Source organism: Antechinus flavipes, chromosome 3 (genome assembly GCF_016432865.1).
Source record: "Antechinus flavipes isolate AdamAnt ecotype Samford, QLD, Australia chromosome 3, AdamAnt_v2, whole genome shotgun sequence".
In the NCBI taxonomy this organism is placed as follows: Eukaryota; Metazoa; Chordata; class Mammalia; order Dasyuromorphia; family Dasyuridae; genus Antechinus; species Antechinus flavipes.
In genome coordinates, this window is record NC_067400.1 from 121,986,736 (window position 1) to 122,006,257 (window position 19,522).

General features: G+C 35.9%; 1 protein-coding gene across 1 annotated transcript; it reads left to right on the forward strand.

Annotated features, from left to right (window-relative positions):
* Positions 1–602: 602 nt before the first annotated feature.
* On the forward strand, positions 603–19,233 carry ACOD1 (aconitate decarboxylase 1). Its single transcript, XM_051990536.1, has 5 exons — positions 603–608; positions 10,203–10,364; positions 13,012–13,101; positions 15,334–15,539; positions 16,890–19,233. Exons 1-5 carry the CDS (start codon positions 603–605, stop codon positions 17,845–17,847), a joined length of 1,422 nt encoding a protein of 473 aa, XP_051846496.1. The 3' UTR covers positions 17,848–19,233.
* Positions 19,234–19,522: the final 289 nt, after the last annotated feature.

The following is a 19,522-nucleotide window of genomic DNA, read 5'->3' on the forward strand; positions in this document are numbered from 1 at the left end:
AGCACAGTCCCAAACCAAAAAGTTATACTGGTCATGTTCTTTATCTTGAAGATGCACATGACTGGAAAGACCAAGGAGGGCTTCCCCTCCCCAAGAGGTTTTTAGCCTCTCAAATCCTAAATCTTTACAGGATTTTATCTTTATGCAGCTAAGTGGAATAGCAGATAGAACATTGAGCCTGAATTTAGGAAGACCTGAGTTCAAATCTAACCTCAGACACTTACTGGCTGTGTGATCCTGGCTGTGTGTGAGGCTTTCATTTCTGCCTCAGTTTCCTCATTTGTAAAACAGGAATCATAATAGTATGTACTTCTCAGGGTTGTTGAAAAGATAAAATGAGATGATGTGTATAATGTGCTTTATAAATTTTAAAACACTGTATAAACTCTAGCTTTTATTAATCTGGACTTTTTCACTCACATACACTTTTTAGGCTTGTGTCCCTATCCTTGCCCCTTGCCCTATATTGCCATTTATCTCTTCAAATATATATATCTTATCTGCCCAATTATATTATAAGTTTCTTAAGAGATGGGACCATATCTTAGACTTGCTTGTATCCCCAGGACAGCCTAATTAATTCCTTGAATATATTAGGGACCATGGTGGTAAGAAACACTATTCATTTTCTCATGTTCCATAGGTCTGAGGTAAGGAAAGATTTTCAGTCAGGAAGCTAATACTGGCCCAGGAAATTAACAAGAAGCTGTGTTGTGGCATTCTTATTAAACTTTTAAAAAGGAATAAGGTTTTTGTTTTTTTTTTTTGGGGGGGGGTGTATGTGTCAGACACAGAGGGCATTTCTGAATTTTACTTAAGTTCAGCAATAACAAACAACATTCATTTTAATTATCCTTAGAAAATTCTAGATGAATCCTGAGATGGCAAAATTAATGCATTATCTTTATTTTTAACAGTTTCATCAACCACATTTTCACTTTGCTGGAATTTCCTTTCTAGTGCCAAAATGAAAATGAAATTAAAATATTGAACTATAAATAGGAAGTACTCAGAGGATATAGCCTTCTGAAAGCTATATGTTCTGAATAGAAAGCATTCTAGTTCAACTTATCTGCCAATAATTTTGGTTTCCCAAAGTTCACTTTAGTCTAATATCTGAAATCCAAATCAAGGCAGGACTTCTGTAGGTTATGGGGCTAGTCTTTCCGACTCCAGTCAAGTTCTCTGAGAACTATGATCCAAGAAGAGGGTTACCTTATGATATCTTGTTTTGGCAGATTAGCAGAGTCAGGGCAGTAAAGACTAATCTCAAAAAAGAACTGGGACCTCAGATACCAAGTCAGATACCTGTCCAAATTCATATTCCATAAGGAATTTCCATCTTACTCTCACTCACTTTTTAATCTTTTGTATATTATCTTTCCCCATTAGATTGTTAGTTCCTTAAGGGAAAGGATTGTCTTTATTTGGATTTCCAGTGGTTAGCAAAGTGCCTTACACATAGTTGGTATTTATAAATGTTTATTGACTACTGACTACATGAAACATAACTATTGTGTCCAAACCTCTGAATTTTTTACTACCACCATCACCGCCCTGGTATTTGGAGAATAAACTCTACATCAAAAACATCACCATTCTTCAGTCCATCATGATAGATCCTGGATGATAAAGGGGCTAAGCAACTGTTAGCTATAGCAGGCAAATTTGCATTACTTGTTTTGATCTCAGTGATTTATATTCCAAATGTTTCTTGGAAAATACTCCTTTGGCTAGCTACCTCCAGAGAGCCTCTATTTGCCATCCAACTCAGTTTAACTATAACTTAGTCTATATTTTCCTTTGTCTCTTTAGAACCTCAATTCTTTGTACTCTTTATCCTTAATTCTTCCTTTTAACATTCTTCCCTTCTTTTTTTGAACCCATGGAAACCTGACTCTTTCTAAATGACACTGGCTACCTTCTCCAGTGCTAGTTCCTCCTTCTCTCAGATCCTTTGAAATTCTTAATCTCTGCCACCACTTCTAGAACTTGTATCTGACACCATCACTCAGCAACTTCTCTGCCTTCAAGGTTCACTCCATCCTGAAAGGTATTAGCAATAGGAGTTAGTTCTCCTATTCAATAATTAGGATATGTGCTGTCAATCAAATGGCTTATTTCATCTCTCATGATATATCACCCAATATCAGCTCAATAACTTGGTTCTCTTTCAATTACTTCAAGAGCTAGCTGCCATTAATCCCTTAATTCCTTCCCTTTCTATTTGCTAGCACTTTTCTCTCATTTGTTTAGGAATTAGTAAATTATTCAATCCTACCATCAGTCTATGTCAATCCCCTTTCCCTTTATTACATCTCCATCATATTCAAAATCATTTACAAATACATACTTGTATGTAGTTCTTTAATCATATAACAACCAATAATAAGAAATTTATCAAATAAAAGCCAGTCACATCAATACACTCAGTGAATATGTTGCTCATCCCATTAAATTCTATCAGTCCTGACATCAACTCCAACATCAAGCAAGAAAAAACTCTGGAAGTTCAATTCCTCTCAGATGTCTCCAGTTGGATATTTCTCCAATACTTTACTGTCAAGACAAAATCTCTAAGGCAGATCATGGTTAGATTTTCTATCAATACAATGAAAGTAAAGATGCAAGGATGCAAAGATCCAAGGCTTGAACACACAAAGTAGAAGCAAATACTTGGCATAAGTTCCTAAAGTCCTTACTCCCCATCAGTCTTTTTCTCGTATCTTTGTCTCCCTAATACTAGCACAAATTATGCTGTAATTTCCTATGAGGAAAGAGACACATTACATGCTATCAGAGTCCCTTCCAGAACAAAATTTTCAAGTGTGAAAAGTAAAAGGGTAGCAGTACTTGTACTTGATGATCATTTTTAAACTTTCTTTACTTTCAAAATTGGTCATTCCCTTCTGATTCTACATCCCTGCCCTCTATCTGCCACCCCTTTATCAAGTGCACTGAATCTAAAAGTGCAAAACAACCAGATAAATCAAAGTATCAGTGCACTAGCAGGGATCAAAGTGCCTGCCTCCTATACATACAAATTTATTATTGTGCTCTAATAACTTTCAGAACACTATGTACTCTTTTGTAAGGAGTTCAGTACTTGTCTCATATACTCTCTACAACTCAGCTCTGGTCTTATGTTCATGAATTTTAGCTAACAAACTGATGTCCCCAAATAGTCTGACTTCCCAGTTCATGAGCCTCTTCAATTTCCATGATTTACAAATCCACTTTACTTCAGTCTCACACTGAAATGATCGTGCCTTACCTATATATGCATCTAATAATGTCCAGTGCTATACTACATGTCTATTGAAATGTCTCTGTCAGTATACACAAGGTCAAATGGAAATAGGAAATGAAAGTTCTTAACTAAGAAATCATGTTTGTGGTTTTCCTCTCAGGAAAAAAAAAATTATATATACTTCAGGAAAGTGGAAAAAAAGTCATTCTATTTGGAGCTCAGAATCCATTACAGAGAACATTTGAAAAGTGAATTTTTATACATAATCAAGTTATTCCAAATATTCCTTCTCTCCCGAATCCCAGAGTGCCAATCCATGTGATAAACTATTTTTAGAAAGATAAAAATCAGTCCAATTGATTAATATATTGAAAAATTCTAAAAATATGTGTAAGATGTAATACCTGTGATCCTCCAGTCTCCATAAAGGGATAGGTATGGGGTATCCTCTCATATATATTCATTCTAATCCTACTTAATCTTTATAATTTTGTTACATTCACTTTTTATTTGTGTGTGGGTGATTTTAGTTGTCCATTTATACTGTTGTAATCATTATGTGTGGTATTTTCTTGGCTCCACTAAATACTTACTTGGCTACTGTATCAATTCATATAGATCTTTCCATGCTTTTCTATATTCATCACATACATCACTTCTTACAGCACAATGATATTCTATCATATTCATATCACATATCACAATTTGTTTGACCATTACCCAATTGATAAAAATCTATTTCATTTCCAGTCCCTTAGAGGGATCAGTATTAATGAAGGTGACAGTAGGGCAGGTTACTTCTCCCTGGGAAAATGATCTTCTGAATCAGAAAGAAAGAGAGAGTTTATAGCCTTCTTTTATTGTCCTCATCCTAAGCAAGCCCTCCTGACATTCAATGTTTACTACTTATTTACAACATTTTCCAAAGTACTTGCTAACCCCTTTCTCTCTGACTGAATGAAAGCAACTGATTCATTGAAATTTTCCTGTTTTAGGACATCAGTTCAAAGCACTACAATGACACATAAAGTTATTTACGTGTATCTGCAATATGTTTTGGATATGTGTTTCCAGAAAGAAAAATATCAAAAAGGAAGTAACTGTACTCTCTTTGGGAAGTAACTGTACTCTCTTTGCTTTTAAATGTGGGCATGACTTCAATTAAAAAAAAAAAAAACTTAAGGAAGGAAAGAGAAAAGAATTACACATCTTTCTTTCAAGAAATCACAAGACAATGAACATTCCAATCTTGATCCTGGAGCAATCCCACACTTGCAGTCCAGTGAAGTCCAGTGATGATGGGATATGAATCAAAATACCTACCTATCAGGTCTCTGATATTATCATACTGAGGAATAAATATTTGAAAAGCAACTGATTCCAATGAAGACTAGTGATTTGTTGGAATCAGTTCCAAATAGCTTAAACTTTAGTAAATGTTTTCATCTTAGAAATTAAAAAAAAAAAGCTCCCAATCAAGGCTTTATTTGTTTTATTGATTGTCTAAATGCTGATAATGCAGATTAAACTTAAAACTATGTCCTGAGTACTTTTTTAGAGAATCAGTTGTTAAACATTTACCAGATATCCATGGTTCTGGCTGGACACATAAAATTTTAGGACTGGAAGAGACCTTAGAGATCATATAATCCAACACCTCATTTTAAGGACAAATAAAGTAAGGATTAGAGGTAAATGGGATGGCCAAGATTACATTTCTTGGTTGCCAGACCTAGGGCTATAACTCATGCTTCCACCATCTCCCTAGTACTCTTTCCATTACACCATTCAGAGTGGACTGATCAGTGGGGGCCACATGATAAGATACAACACTTTCATCATGAAAATGAAATTGATGTCAGTACTGTTGCTGTGAAGATCATCATCAATCAACATTAATCAACAAGTATTTATCAAGTGTCTCCTATGCCTAATGTTGGGGCTACAAATACAAAAGTGAGCAGTTCCTGACCTTAAGGAGCTTACAGCCTACTAGAAGAAAGCAACATAGTCACAGATAATACTTTCATCTGTGTGTGTGTGTGTGTGTGTGTGTGTGTGTGTGTGTGAGAGAGAGAGAGAGAGAGAGAGAGGAGAGAGAGAGAGAGAAGAGAGAGAGAGAGAGAGAGAGAGAAATAAAGAGAGAGAGAGAGAGAGAGACAGAGACAGAGACAGATAGACAAACAGACTTTAACCCCTACTCTGTTCTCCTACCCCTACTCATAAGGCTGGGCCCTAAGAGGTATGACCAAGACCCTCAGCCACTTCTCCATTACACCAAGGACATGTTTAAACCTATTGAAAAATCAAAGTGTATTCTCATCTGATATATGTATCCGGTTTGGCTTTTTAACACTTCCTCTAAATGGGATCAATTATTTGATTTATTCACTCATTCCCTTTCCTCTTAACATAAAGAATAAATACAAAGTGATTTGGTTGGGGTCTTTGTGGAAGAGGGAGATTTGCAACTAAAAGAATTAGGAAAAGGGGGCAGCTAGATGGCATAGTAGATAGAGCACCAGCCTTGAAGTCAGGAGAACCTGAGTTCAAATGTGTTCTCAGACACCTTAACACTTCCCTGTTGTGTGACCCTGAGCAAGTCATTTAACTCCAATTGCAAAAGAAAGAGAGAGAGAAAGAGAGAGAGGGAGAGAGAGAGAGAGAGAGAGAGAGAGAGGAAGAGAGAGAGAGAGAGAGGAGAGAGAGAGAGAGAGAGAGAGAGAGAGAGAGAGAGAGAGAGAGAGAGAAAGAGGAAGAGAGAGAGAGAGAGAAAAGAAAGAAAAAAAGAATTAAGAAAGGCATCTTGAAGGATTTCAAGCAGATTTAAAATATTAGAGGAAAGGAGAAAAAGCATTCCATGCATGTGATGGGGAGGGAGGGTGCAAAGGCACAGAGATGAAGAATGGTATGTCAAGATTTTCCTTTTGAATCTTTCATCTGGCTGAAAAGGTATTGTATCTTATTGTATCAGTCACCAATCCTCTTTGACATATTATGTTTTTTTAAATATATTTTTTAACCTTTTACGTATCATGGGGACCAAATAAGTAACCAAGAGCCACTGGATTCACATGCTCCTTAGAGGGTAATCCATAGGAAAGGACCAAGGCATAGTCCCATCCACATATGTTTCATAGATAGTACTTCAACTAATTCCCTGCTCTCAGAGGATGGACCAAAAAGTTATAGTTCATGATGGAAGCAATTGAAATGAAAATAATGGGGAAATGAGGAAAGTCCTGCCTTTAGAGAAGGAAGTGACTGAGCTAAATAAGGGGAGAGGTAAGGCGTGGTGAAGAAAAAAATGCTTCTATAAAAGAAGTGTGGTACTTGTTAAAGTCACTGTTCAAGCTTTATTCCTGGGATTGACCTCCTCTCTAGCTCAGAATGATTCTCAAGGTATGATTATGTTACAGCTCTTTCCTTTGGTTTAATTTTCATTTCTTTATTCTTCTTTTTCCAGTTGTGTGATATTTTTGTTTTGAAAATGGCTTTTACTTTTTTTAAATGGAAACTCTGATTTATAGATCACCCACAAATACTAATGTCTTCCCTCAAAAATATCCTTGTATCTATTTTATTTGTGCTCATATGTTTATAGAATATAAGCTCCTTGGAGAAGTTAAACTTTTTCATTGTTTTTTCTTTGTAAATTCTGTGCCTAGCACAGCACCTGACACATAGTGAATACATTATAAGTGTTGATTAATTGATTGAAAAATTGAATGCATCTTTTTCTTCATTCAATACCATAACTATAAGAGATATAGTTAACTTTTTTTACATTAAGAAAATAAGTATACAATAAAAAAATTAATCAACTCAAATGCATAAATAGTATCCTATTTCTTGTCTTTCAATAGGAAAGACTGAAGGGAAGGATAAAGTAAAGAACTTGAAATAAAATGTTTAAACTTTAAAAAGAGATTAGTAAACATAATATTACTTATTATACCCTTTAAGCATAGCTAGCTAGAATCTTGGAAATCATTTAGTTCAACCCCTCTCCTTTTTCATAGGATGTAACAGAAGTCCAAAGAACTCTAGTGCTTTGCCTAAGGGCAAACATATAACAAATAATAGAGCCAAGATTGGAATTCAGGTTCTTTGACTCCAGAATGAATGATTTTCCATTTCACCACACTACTTTCTCAGCTGCCAAGAAAAAAAATCAGTTAGATCCAAAAAGTTATTTTCAAGACAAGCAGAAGAAAGTAAAGTTCACAGATTGTTGAGTAGTCACTTATTTCTTTTTATCTCATTCTTCTTGAATTCCTGGCCATTTCTTTTAGGGCTAATGTAAGGTTATTTGTCCTTTGGAAACATGAGACACCTTGGCATAGTGGAAAATGAATTGGTCTTATACTCAAGAGAGATCAGAGTTTTAATTCCATGTCTATTATATGCTACTTGTGTGGTTTTCAGCAATCTATTTAAGTTGTCTTAGCTCTAGGTTCCTCATTTGTAAAATATAGGTGATAATATTTAACATAGCTATCTCAAAGAACTGGGAGAGAGAGGAAAAGGAAACTTTATAAATTGCCTAGTACTATATAAATATGAATGACTATGATTATTTAAAGGTTCCTAAGCAGGCTTCTTTATGGAATAGCCTCCTCCACTATTCACTATTAACACCTTCCAGCTCTAAGGTCCTATGATTTCTATGATTGAACATCATCTTGTGAATATCCAACTCTTCCCCAACATCATAGAGCCACTACTGGTTCCAGTAGAGAAAAAAGGAACTGGTACACTATCACTAACCAACTCCAATGAAAAGAGAAGCTTGGAAAGAAGCAGCATTTAAAAAAAAAAAAAAACACTGGAGTTCCCAGAAATAGATACAGCTCTGTTGGTAAATCTCCAAAGTGGCTGCTGTCACAATAATTTCTTCCTCTTTTTCCATTTTAAATTGAATTTGCAGCAATTTCTAGAGCATAAAATGAGAATGCTTCTTACTATGCCTCTCTTGAAGTAGCTGGTGGAATAATGGATGGAGCACTGGCATCAGGAAGACCTCAGTTGACCCTGGGCAGGCCACTTAACCTGTTTGCCCCAGTTTCCTAAACCGTAAAATGGGGATAATAATGGTTTCTATCTCCTAGGGTCATTGCAAGAATGAAATGTTTGTTGTGGTTGTTCAATTGTTTTGGGGGGTTTCTTTCAGTCATGTCCAACTCTTTGCCAAGAAACCCCAAATGAAGTCACAAAGAAACAAGTGATTGGCCACTTTCTCCTTCAGATCATTTTACAGATGAGGAAACTGAACCAAATAGGGCTTAATGATTTTCCTAGGGTCATACAGCCAGTAAGTGTCTGAAGCATAGTTGAAGCTGAGGCTTTCTGACAGGGGGCCTGTTATCCTATCCATTGCATCACCTAGCTTCCCTTAAATCAAATGAGACATTTGTTTAAAAAAAAAATGCTTAGAATAGTGTCTGGCACATATAAATGCTTACTCCTTACCTATCTTCCCATGGTATAGTGAAAAGAACACTGGCTCAGGATTCATCGACTCTTGATGCTTACAATCAATATGATTGGATTGGATATGTCACTTAATTCCTTTTAGACATAACTTCTTCATCTGCAAAATTAGGGATCTGTAAATTGAGATGGCCACTGAACTCCCATCCTGTTCTAGATCTATGACTTTTAACCTATTGTCCGCCCACCCAATCCCATTTCAGAGACTTCATTGTGAAAATCTCAACACACTAGCTTCTATTAATATTAAGCCTCTAAAAAGAATGAAAAGTAACTCATCATGTGACAAAAAAAGTCATAGTGCCCTATACATAGTAGGTCATTTTTTATATACCTATTTAGTAAAAATATTAGAGATGCACTTAGATTTAGAGACAAGTTAGTGAACAAGATGCTTAGCTGAAAATAATTGAGTCCATTTGTGACAGTCTTCCCCATCTTGGCTTCAAAGAAAAGACAGAATGTATAGAGGTGGGAACTGATATTGAATGCCCAAAAATACAGGTATATCTCTTTGTAGTCAATTGGTGTGTTCTTAGAAAATTACATACAATTGCATTTTTACCTTTTTTGTTGTTGGTATTATTTGTTTGTTTGGTTTTTCTCATGGTATTTTTCCCTTTTGATCAGATTTTTCTTATGCCGAATGATGAATATGGAAATATATTTAAAAGAATTGCACGTGTTTAACCTACATTGGGTTGCTTGCTATCTTGGGGAAGAGAGAGAGAGAAAAAAAATTGGAACACCAAGTTTTGCAAAGATGAATGTTAAAAACTATCTTTGCATGTATTTAGAAAAATAAAATACTATTAAATAAATAAAAGAAAAAAATTTTTAAAGAAAACTACATGTAACAAAAAGGAAGTCAATTTTAATCTCAAAGAATAGAAAATGTAGCATAAAAGCTTTCTCCTGCTATGAAAACAGGAGAAATATACTATAGCCAAAAATGGTTGTGACATAAAAACAAAGAACTTAAATAAAACTTGTTTTTTAAAAGTACATAAATCAAATCTATTTTACATTATTTTTCAAAAAAGAAGTTAACATTAAAAACCTTGTCATGATTCTTTTTGTAAAGCAAATTTATGAAATAAAATTAATGATCCATCAGTTAATCTGTTTTGTAAGGATTCACTAGTTTGGTGAAGTAGGAAATACATGAAGCACCTGGAATCAAATCTGAACTCTGCCATAGCCATATGAGTGGTCACAGACAAGTGTCTGCACCAATCTGTGCACCAAAATTCCTTCTTTATAAAAGGAGGGCAATGGTTCAGGTGATTTCTAAGATTGCTTCCAGAACTCAGATTCTGATACAGTGTCTCTGTATATTAGATTCACTAAAGAAGGGCACATATATACAAGTAAAAATGATGAGTCCTCTTGTAAGAAGTAAATATGGAAGTAAAAATGCACAACATCTGCTGCTCACTGAAAATTCTTTCCTTTTAAGTCTGTCACAGAAAGCTTTGCCAGTATCATTCATGGCCTAAGTGTACAGCATCTGACAGACCGAGTCCTTCAGAGAAGCAAGAGGATGATCCTGGATACTCTGGGTGTTGGCCTATTGGGAACCAAGACAGAAGTTTTCCACAAAACTACACAATACAGTAAAGTAAGAGGTCAAAAATATGTATAATTAGTGCAAGTACGCCTGATGAACAAAGTAATGTAATATATCATGCACAGTATAATATAAAATATAATATGAGATGATAATATAATATCAAATGACATAATATAGAAGGGGCAGGATATTGTAGCAGATTGGGCTTGGAGTCAGGAAGATCTGTGGTCATGTCCAACCTCTGAAACGTTGTGACCACTGGCGAATCACAACCTCTAGTGCCAAAGCAAATATTCTACCTCCCCGCCAAACCTTCCCCTTTCCCTTACTACTTACTATCAATCCCTATCTATCAGGTCATACCAGTTTGCAATCAACATGTCATCCTAGACTGCTCGTTCTTTTTCACGTCCCATCTCCAATCTGTTACCAAGTCTTACAGATTCCTCTTATATGCATCCCCTACTTTTCCTTGACGCAATCATCACACTGGTGAAGGGTCGCATCATGCCTGGACTAAGGCAATAGTCTTCTGGTTTGTCTCCCTGCCTCAGATCTTTCCCCACTCCATCCCATCCTCTACCTGGCTTTCAATCTCATACTATATTCTCCCTTCTCCATAATGCCAGTGACTCCCTATTATCTCTAGATTCAAATATAAAATCTTCTGTTTGGCATTTAAAGGTTTTCATAATTGGGCCCTTCCTATATTCCCAGTCTTTTTACACTTTATTCACTTCCATGTATTTTATGATCCAATGACATTGGCCTCTTGGCTGTTACTTGAACAAGATACTCCATCTTCTGATTCTGGATTTTTGATTTGTTTTGTTTTTGTTGTTAAAATAACAACTGTCCACTATATCTGAAATGCTTTCCTCTAATCATCTCTGCCTCCCAGCTTCCCCAAGTTCTTTTGAATCTCAATTAAAATCATCAAAAAGCCTTTCCCAATCCTATTTAATGGAGAAGGGAAAAGAAATAAGCCTTTATATAGCCCCTTTTATGTGCCATGCACTGTTATTTCCTTTGTCCTTGCTATTATTATCCCCATTTTACAGATAAGGAAACTGAGGCAATCAGCAGTTAACTGACTTGTTGAGGTTCATGCAGTTAATAAGTATCTGAGAACACATTTGAACTTAGGTCTTCCTGATTCCAGACCGAAATTTCTAGCTACCACACCATCAGCTGACTCTAACAGCACCTCTACACGTTTCTCTGATGCTTCACTTTGGTGATTAGCTCTAATTTATCCTGCATATATCTTGTTTGTATGTTGTCTCTCCCCATTAAACTGTGGGTTTCTTAAAAGCAAAGATCATTTCTGCCTTTCTTTGTAAGCTTAGCACTTATCATAGTGCTTGGTATCACATAATTGGTACCAAAAAAATACTTTTTAACTCTAAAACTATAAATTTCAAACAAGTTTCTAAACTACATCAGTAAAATCAGTAGAAGTACTTTATATAATTTCTTTATACCAATGAGATCACAGGTCTAGACAAAAATCAGTTACATATACATATACACATAAGATATGGAATTGCATATATACATGTGAGTATTATACATAGGTGCTGGTGTGTGTGCCATGATAGATACAAAATATAGCAACATATACAATGTATAGAGTAAAAATAATAAACATGTCTATGATATAGATACATATAATATATATATAGTAAAAATAATGAACTTTGTATAATATGTATAATAATGTATATAAATATAATAAAATATAGGCACTTATTTTTCATTTAGACAAAATATGTCCAGCATGTCTATAATAATAAATATTATATCATAGAGACAGATTTCTACAATATAGGCATTTTGAGTAATTTTTTTGGATCAGACTTTTGATTTCATAGCTGTATGGAACTCCCCATGAGATGAGAAAACTCCCTCTACCAAGCAGATTGGTATTTTCTTTGTACCTCAGAGTCTTAAATAGTTGCCCGAAGATTTTTAAGGATATATGTGTGTGCGAGTATGGATATATATGTATGGATTCATATATATTTGTATATATAATAACTTGCATATTTATGTTGCATAATATTATTCATAATATGCCTATATAGAGAGATATATAGATATATTTGGGGTCACATGGAATAGTGAATGGCAAGCTGGTCTCTGAGTCAAGAAGACTTGGATATAAATCTCAGCTCTAGCACAAAATGGATATTAGATCTTTGGCATTCACTTCGCCTCTAAGTGTTCCATACCATGCTCTGGAACTAAATTGCAGAGCAGGGCTCAATTTCAATAGTAGATATTTCTCACCAGGAGCTCTTTACACTGATAAAATCATAGATCTAATTTTTAAAAAAAACCACACACACATATAAATATAATACACATATATAAAAACATATATAAAAAGTAAATTCTCATTAATTTAGTACTGAAAAGTTTTTTAAAATGTGCAGATAAGTCAAACCTTTCTGTTCCTGAAAGTCCATCTGCATCAGGAACTTGTATAAAAGGCTGACAGTCTTCTCTAATCTATATGAAGGAAGAATTAAAAAATCCTTTGGGTCAAAAAAAGAAGAAATTTATGGAATGTGATTTACATTTGTCATCAAAATTAGTTAGAATCATGACCCCAATCATGAAAGAGGAAAGAAAAAGCAAAAGAGAGATGGTGACCTGATATCCCAATTTAACTCTTCTGCTTTTGTTCCAGATCTACAATGCTAATGTATCCAGCTGTGTCTGGGGACATCCAGACCTCAGGCTCCCACCTACATATGCCGCTTTCGTGAATGGAGTAGCTGTAAGGATCTTTATGCTGCTTTTCAAAGTCTCAAATATTCATTATCACCAATTTATCTGTGTTGTTTCTAAAACTTTTTAAAGATGCTTTTAGAAGCATCACAAGATAAAATTATGAACACATGAAGCAAAGGATTTGGGGAAAAGGAGGTTTTCATGAAGTACAGAACACTCCTAAGATACCCCAACTATAATTCTGAATTCTTTCCCTAGGGGAATCTTCTCTGTGGCAAAAGATTTAAAAAAAAAAAAAAAACCCTCAATGCCAAAGCGCCTTCATCTAGTGGAAAGCATAAAACAGTAATGACCATAAAAGAAGAGCTTACTATGAATGATACTGACACTTTTAAGAGGATTTCAGAATGGAGACAGAACATTTTCAGCAGAGGTTATCAGGGAAAGCTATATGAAAGAATGAGCATTTAAGCGCAACTTTGAAAGGTTTCAAAAAGTAGAAAGTGGGGGCATAGGTCAAAGAAACAGAAAGTAATAGTGTTCGGAGTGCTAGCACTAGGAATCAGAAACCTTGACCTTGAGAATGCTTCAGACCCATACAACTTATATAGTGATAGACAAGCCTTTTACCTCTCAAAAACTACATTTTCTCCATCTGTAAAATGGGTATGACAATACTTGTATTTTCCTGATTTTCTTTACAACAGCTTAGAATTGTTGTGATGTAAGCACTTCAAACAAAGCATTATATAAATGTAACAGCAAGGAAAGGAATTTGGAGGTTAATTTTTTTTAATGTGGAAGTAATTGGAAGAAAAACTGGGAAAGTAGGTTAGGGGCCAGATAATAGAAGGTCTTGAATGTCCAGATATAAAATCTGAACATTACTTGGGAGGTTTTGAGGAGCTTTTGAAGACTTTTTTTTTAACAGGAGATTGAAATAATCAAAGCAATGTTTAGGAATATAGCATGACAGTCTAGAGGTGTGAAAAGCCTGAAACTGGGAAGACAAATTAAAAGACTTCTGCAGTAGATCAGACATGAGTCATATGTAACTGAGCAGTGCAGCAAGTGGATATGATAAAGAAGGGAATGAGGGAAAGATTATTGAGGGAAAAATAGCTAGACTTGTCAACTAACTTGATATAAAAAGTAAGGAAAGGAAAAAGTCAGAGACAACTACAAGGTTAAGTCCTGCATGACACAAGAAGTAAGAAGGGAAAGTCTCTTTAAGAGAGAAAATAATGAGTTCAGTTTTATAAATATCAAGTTGCATCTAATAGCAAGACATCCAAGTGGAAACATCCAGGAAAAAATTGGAAATGAAACAAATAAGTATAGTAATAGCCACAGATTTTATTTGAGAAGGCAATATTTGGAATGGGAAGTATTTGGCCCAGAAGGAAAACTGTTTCTTTCCTTTCTCTGGATAAAGATACTCTTTTCCATCTCTTCTCTTGTGAGACTTTCTTTCTAGCCACTGGGCTCAAAACTTCTGGGAGGTGCCTCTTTATATCAATACAGGAAGAACATCATCCTTGTCAATTGTCAATGAGTGAATGGAATGCTGTTTCTGACTTACCAATGTGACCCTATTACTATCACTTAGATTTAGTGTATCCAAGATAATTCATGAGTGGTGCTTTTATGCTTTCAAGAAAAATCTCAATGGTTCCTTTCAGTCCCCAAATAGATTTCTCTTTCTTTCTTCCTGTCCCTTTACACTTTCCTTCCTGTCCCCTTCTGTCCCCAACTCTCTTTCTTTATGTCCTCCTACCTCTTTCCCCTTCTTCACTTCTTTCTCTCTTCCTCTTTACCTCTTTGTTTCTTTCTGACTCTCTCCTCCCCCTTCCACTTTCAGCTGCCTTTGAGTAAATGAAATACATATAGACCAATAATGTTTTGGGGTTAACCACAGTTTTTTTTTTTTTTTTTTTTTTTTGATACTGGCTCTAAGAGACTAGGTAAAGAGTTAAGGAACAATATAGAAACTTTCAACATAGATAAGTTTTAGAAGCTTATATAAACATGGTTCCAGGAATTTTCTCTATATTTATAATTCTATAATTACTAAATTTCTGATACAATATTTGAACCCAGATCTTCTGACTCCACCATACCCATATCATGCTCCTTCCTCAGACCTTAATAAAAATATAGAGAACCTAATATAAAATCTCATATCTGACAATGTTATCTTCTCCTCTGTTGTTTTTAGTCCATTGGGACTGAAGGGAACTGAATTTGTATGTCTGTGTGTTTTTCCTCTCCTACAAAGATTCACTCAATGGATTTTGATGATACATGGTACCCTGCCACCCATCCTTCAGCACCAGTACTTCCTGTTCTCTTGGCTTTATCAGAAGTTCTACCTCAAAATCCCAAGGTCTCTGGACTTGACCTGTTGCTGGCTTTCAATGTTGGGATTGAAGTACAAGGCCGATTAATGCACTTCTCCAAGGAAGCCAGTGACATACCAAAGAGGTATGAAGATAATTTGTCCCCAAGTTAAGCATAATTGCATTATTCCTTGCTCCATTTATAAACTAGTTGGTATTTTTAGGGCTCCAGAATAATCTAATTTACCTGAGATGAAATCTATTTAATACCAAAGGCTAATTTTAATCAACAGGTGGTATCACTAGCCACTATCTTGGTCTTATTTATCCACAAAGATCAGCTTTTAGCAAATACTGACATATAGTTAACACAATAAATACTTTTTAACTGATTGATTCATTCACCTGACCATCATTAATTCTACTCCATTTAGGGAAATTGCTGGTAAAATGCAGACTTTCTTTTGATTCTTCAAGAGTAATCCCTAGATCCACTTCCCTGTGGTGGGGCTAATCTTTTTATTAACCAAAGGGTGAGATCAGTGAGGATTTTACCTACTCAGAATAGTTCTGAAATTTCTTACCTACAAGAAAACTTTGCCTTAATCTTGAACCTGCTACATTTCACTGAGCCCCAGTCATGTGCACATAATGGAATTAGCCCCCATTTTAAACAAATGTGTGGATATTAAATATGGTGTTCTGCTCTTTTGTATAGTAATCAATAAGAAAAATAAATATTCTGTAATAGAAAATCAGTCACACAGCTGGAGACCAGGATTTCTCCTAAAGCCAGTATTCCCCCAGTATATAAGCATGCTCTCTATTTAGCAGTTGCAAGAAAGACACAATTCTGTGTATTTTGACTCTCCACAACCATTATCTGCTACATGGAGGGAAAGAAATAAAGGGAATATAACGCAGTTTACATCTAAATGTTAATTCATAGCTTCTAATAGAGCCAATCATTAGATAAAAGAATGCTGCATGTGAGTCTTAGTTCTTCTTTATGGCACAATGAATATTGTGAAAGAATTCATTGTAGAATGAACCTCCTATAACCAGCAGTGTCCCATCTTTGTCAGGGACTTCCAACTTCTTTTTGCTAAAACTAACTGTAGAGTAAACTAAACTATCCTTACTATCATATCCCACCATCCTTTGATCTCTTTAACTTTATTTGTAATACTGCCTCATTGACTGTCCCGTCTACCTCATTTCTTTCTTAGATGTTCCTTGTGAGTTAGTTGCTAAAATTGATGCCAAAATCCCAAGTCAAATTCCCCAGAAATTTTTATTTCACCATATAAATTCAACAATAAAAATTTCATTTTGTATTTGATCATGCAAGAGTAAAGGATAACATTGGCTAACCTTTGCAAACCACTGCCTGCTTTGTCTTTTTAATAATCCCCCGCAAAAGTTTAATCCTCAATGTAATATCAATTTCTAATGAAATACAATTAACTAGCCTGTTCTGTGTTCTGCTTTCCAGATTCCACCCACCAAAAGTTGTGGGAACTTTGGGCAGTGCCGCTGCTGCAGCCAAGTTTTTAGGGCTTGACCAGACAAAATGCAGAGAGGCCATGGCAATTGCCGTTTCTTATGCAGGGGCACCCATGGCAAATGCTGCCACACAGACCAAACCTCTCCATGCTGGCAATGCAGCCAGACATGGGTTAGAAGCTGCTCTCTTGGCTTTGCTGGGCCTTCAAGGGAACCAGGAGATCTTGGACTCAGAGGCAGGATTTGGGGCCTTCTATTCCAATTACACCCCACAAGTCCTACCAGCTTTGGAATCTTATACTTTGCTGTTAGACCAACAAGACATTGCCACCAAGCGCTTCCCTGCCCATTTAGGAACACACTGGGTGGCAGATGCAGCTGCTGCTGTGAGGAAGCACTTGCTCCCCACTGACAGAATCAAAAGAATTGTGCTCAGAGTCCCTGATGTCAAATACGTGAATAGACCTTTCCCAGCTTCTGAGCATGAAGCTCGGCATTCATTCCAATTCATTGCCTGTACTATGCTGCTTGATGGGGGCATCTCAGTACAGTCATTCCACAAGAGCCAGGTTGGCAGACCACAAATAAGGGAGCTGCTTGATAAAGTAGAGTTGGAGCATTCACCTGACAATCACCCTAACTTTGATACACTCTACTGTGAAGTGAGTATCATTCTTGAGAATGGAAAAACCTTCACAGAACGCTGTGATACTTTCTATGGTCACTGGAGGAAACCACTGAACCAAAAAGACTTAGAAGAAAAATTTAGGGCCAATTCTTCTACTGTGCTCCCCTCTGATGCAGTAGAAGGCCTTATAAAGGCAGTGAACAGATTAGAAGACATAGAAGATTGTTCTTTGTTAAACACACTCTTAAAGAGGCCTTATCTACCAAAGAAAACTTCAAAATGTACTCAGCATATGCTTTCCAGTCATATCTTCTCTTGATACTTCCAAGTGATTGAAGGGTTTGGGCACTTTAAAGAGTCAGAGGATGATAGATTTAGAAATGGAAGCACCCTTGGAGGCCATTCAGTACACTCCCCTAATTTTACAGTTGAGGAAACTGAGGCACAATGAGGTTATTTGTCCACAGCCGCATAACTACTGTCTGAGAAAAGAAGTGATCTCAGGTCTTCTTGACTGTCCACTCTACCTTCCAGCTGCCATGATTTAGTAATTGCTTTCAAAAGGCAAGCACCTGAAACTTGGATTCCCTATCAATCAACAGATTAAATAAACAATGTTAAGTCAGACAAGACAAACCCAATTCAGACACAAATCTCACTAGGCATATATGGAAACCACAAGTTTATCTTGGTAGAAAAGTAATAGACATATTTCTTGAACAATATGAAGCATTTTCAAGATAATGTACAAATTGTTCAAGATAGCAGGAGAAAGTTCCAAGACACTCAAACAATGACAGGATTATATACCTGAAGCTAGAAGAGACTTCAGATCCATTGTAGTCCTAACGTTTCATTTTGCAACAACGGAAACCGGGGTCCAGAGAGTATGAGTGTCAGAGGCAAGACTAAATGAAACTTAGTCAAGGAATGCCTTGCCAGCCAACTTTCAAATAGAGGGACTTCCAAAAGCTCCATATCCAAGGAGAAATATCCACACAATAAACAGTTCCTTAACTCTAGAGAAGAGGTGTACAGCTTCCTAGTAAGAGATTTCTTAATTAGTCCCAAGCTCACCCTCCCCAAAATTCCATGATGGCATAAATCCTAGCGGGTGGGGGGGGTGGGGAGGGGAAGAAGAGTCAACTTTGTTATTTAAATTATGCCAAAGTACACTTACCTGGCAAGAGATCCTGGTAGCCAGATACGGAGATGCACATGCTTAGGACTAATGAGCCAAGTAACAAGCTATGTTAGAATTTGTGGAAACCAACAGATGAGGGAATAATCGGAAGCTGTCAATTCTTAGAGAACTTGGGCAAAAATTAGTTAATTTTTTTGTGCTCTTTTACCTATAAAAGGACACCTAATTATTGTAATCATACTTTTAGTCCTATTTTGTTGAAATATATATTTATATAGATAAATATAGATGTACTTGATAAAGTATGGATATTTTGTATCCATACTCTGAGTATGTTCTTTCATCATTATTTACACTATGTTTATTTATACTTGGTTTACCTTGGTAAATTGGTTTACATTGCTCCTCAAGAGCAGGGACTTTGTATTGTTTCAGTTGATATCTCTTTTCTCCTCCTCCTCTGTTGGCCCTCAATATTCCTACTCCTAGCCCTCAGATTTAACCTATGAAGCATTTAGTAGGCATTGTACTCCTTAATTAATAAATTTTATTAAACTGTCACATGCTATACTTCTCATCATTCATTCTAAATAAGAAATGAAAACTGCCACCTTCCAACCCTAAAGAAGGAGAAAGGAAGCAAAGGGACGCAATATAATTGATTAGCCAGAATACTATGAGCTAACAAAACTGACATTGATAGTCCTTCAAACAAAATATGTCCTGCACATTAGCAACCATAGGTGAATGGAGCCACATTAAGACAGTGACAGTTATATTTACCCTTCCACCCTGGCCCAAATGGCAGCATAGAAGTGCTGGCTTAGGAAGCAGCAATAACCTAAGTTCA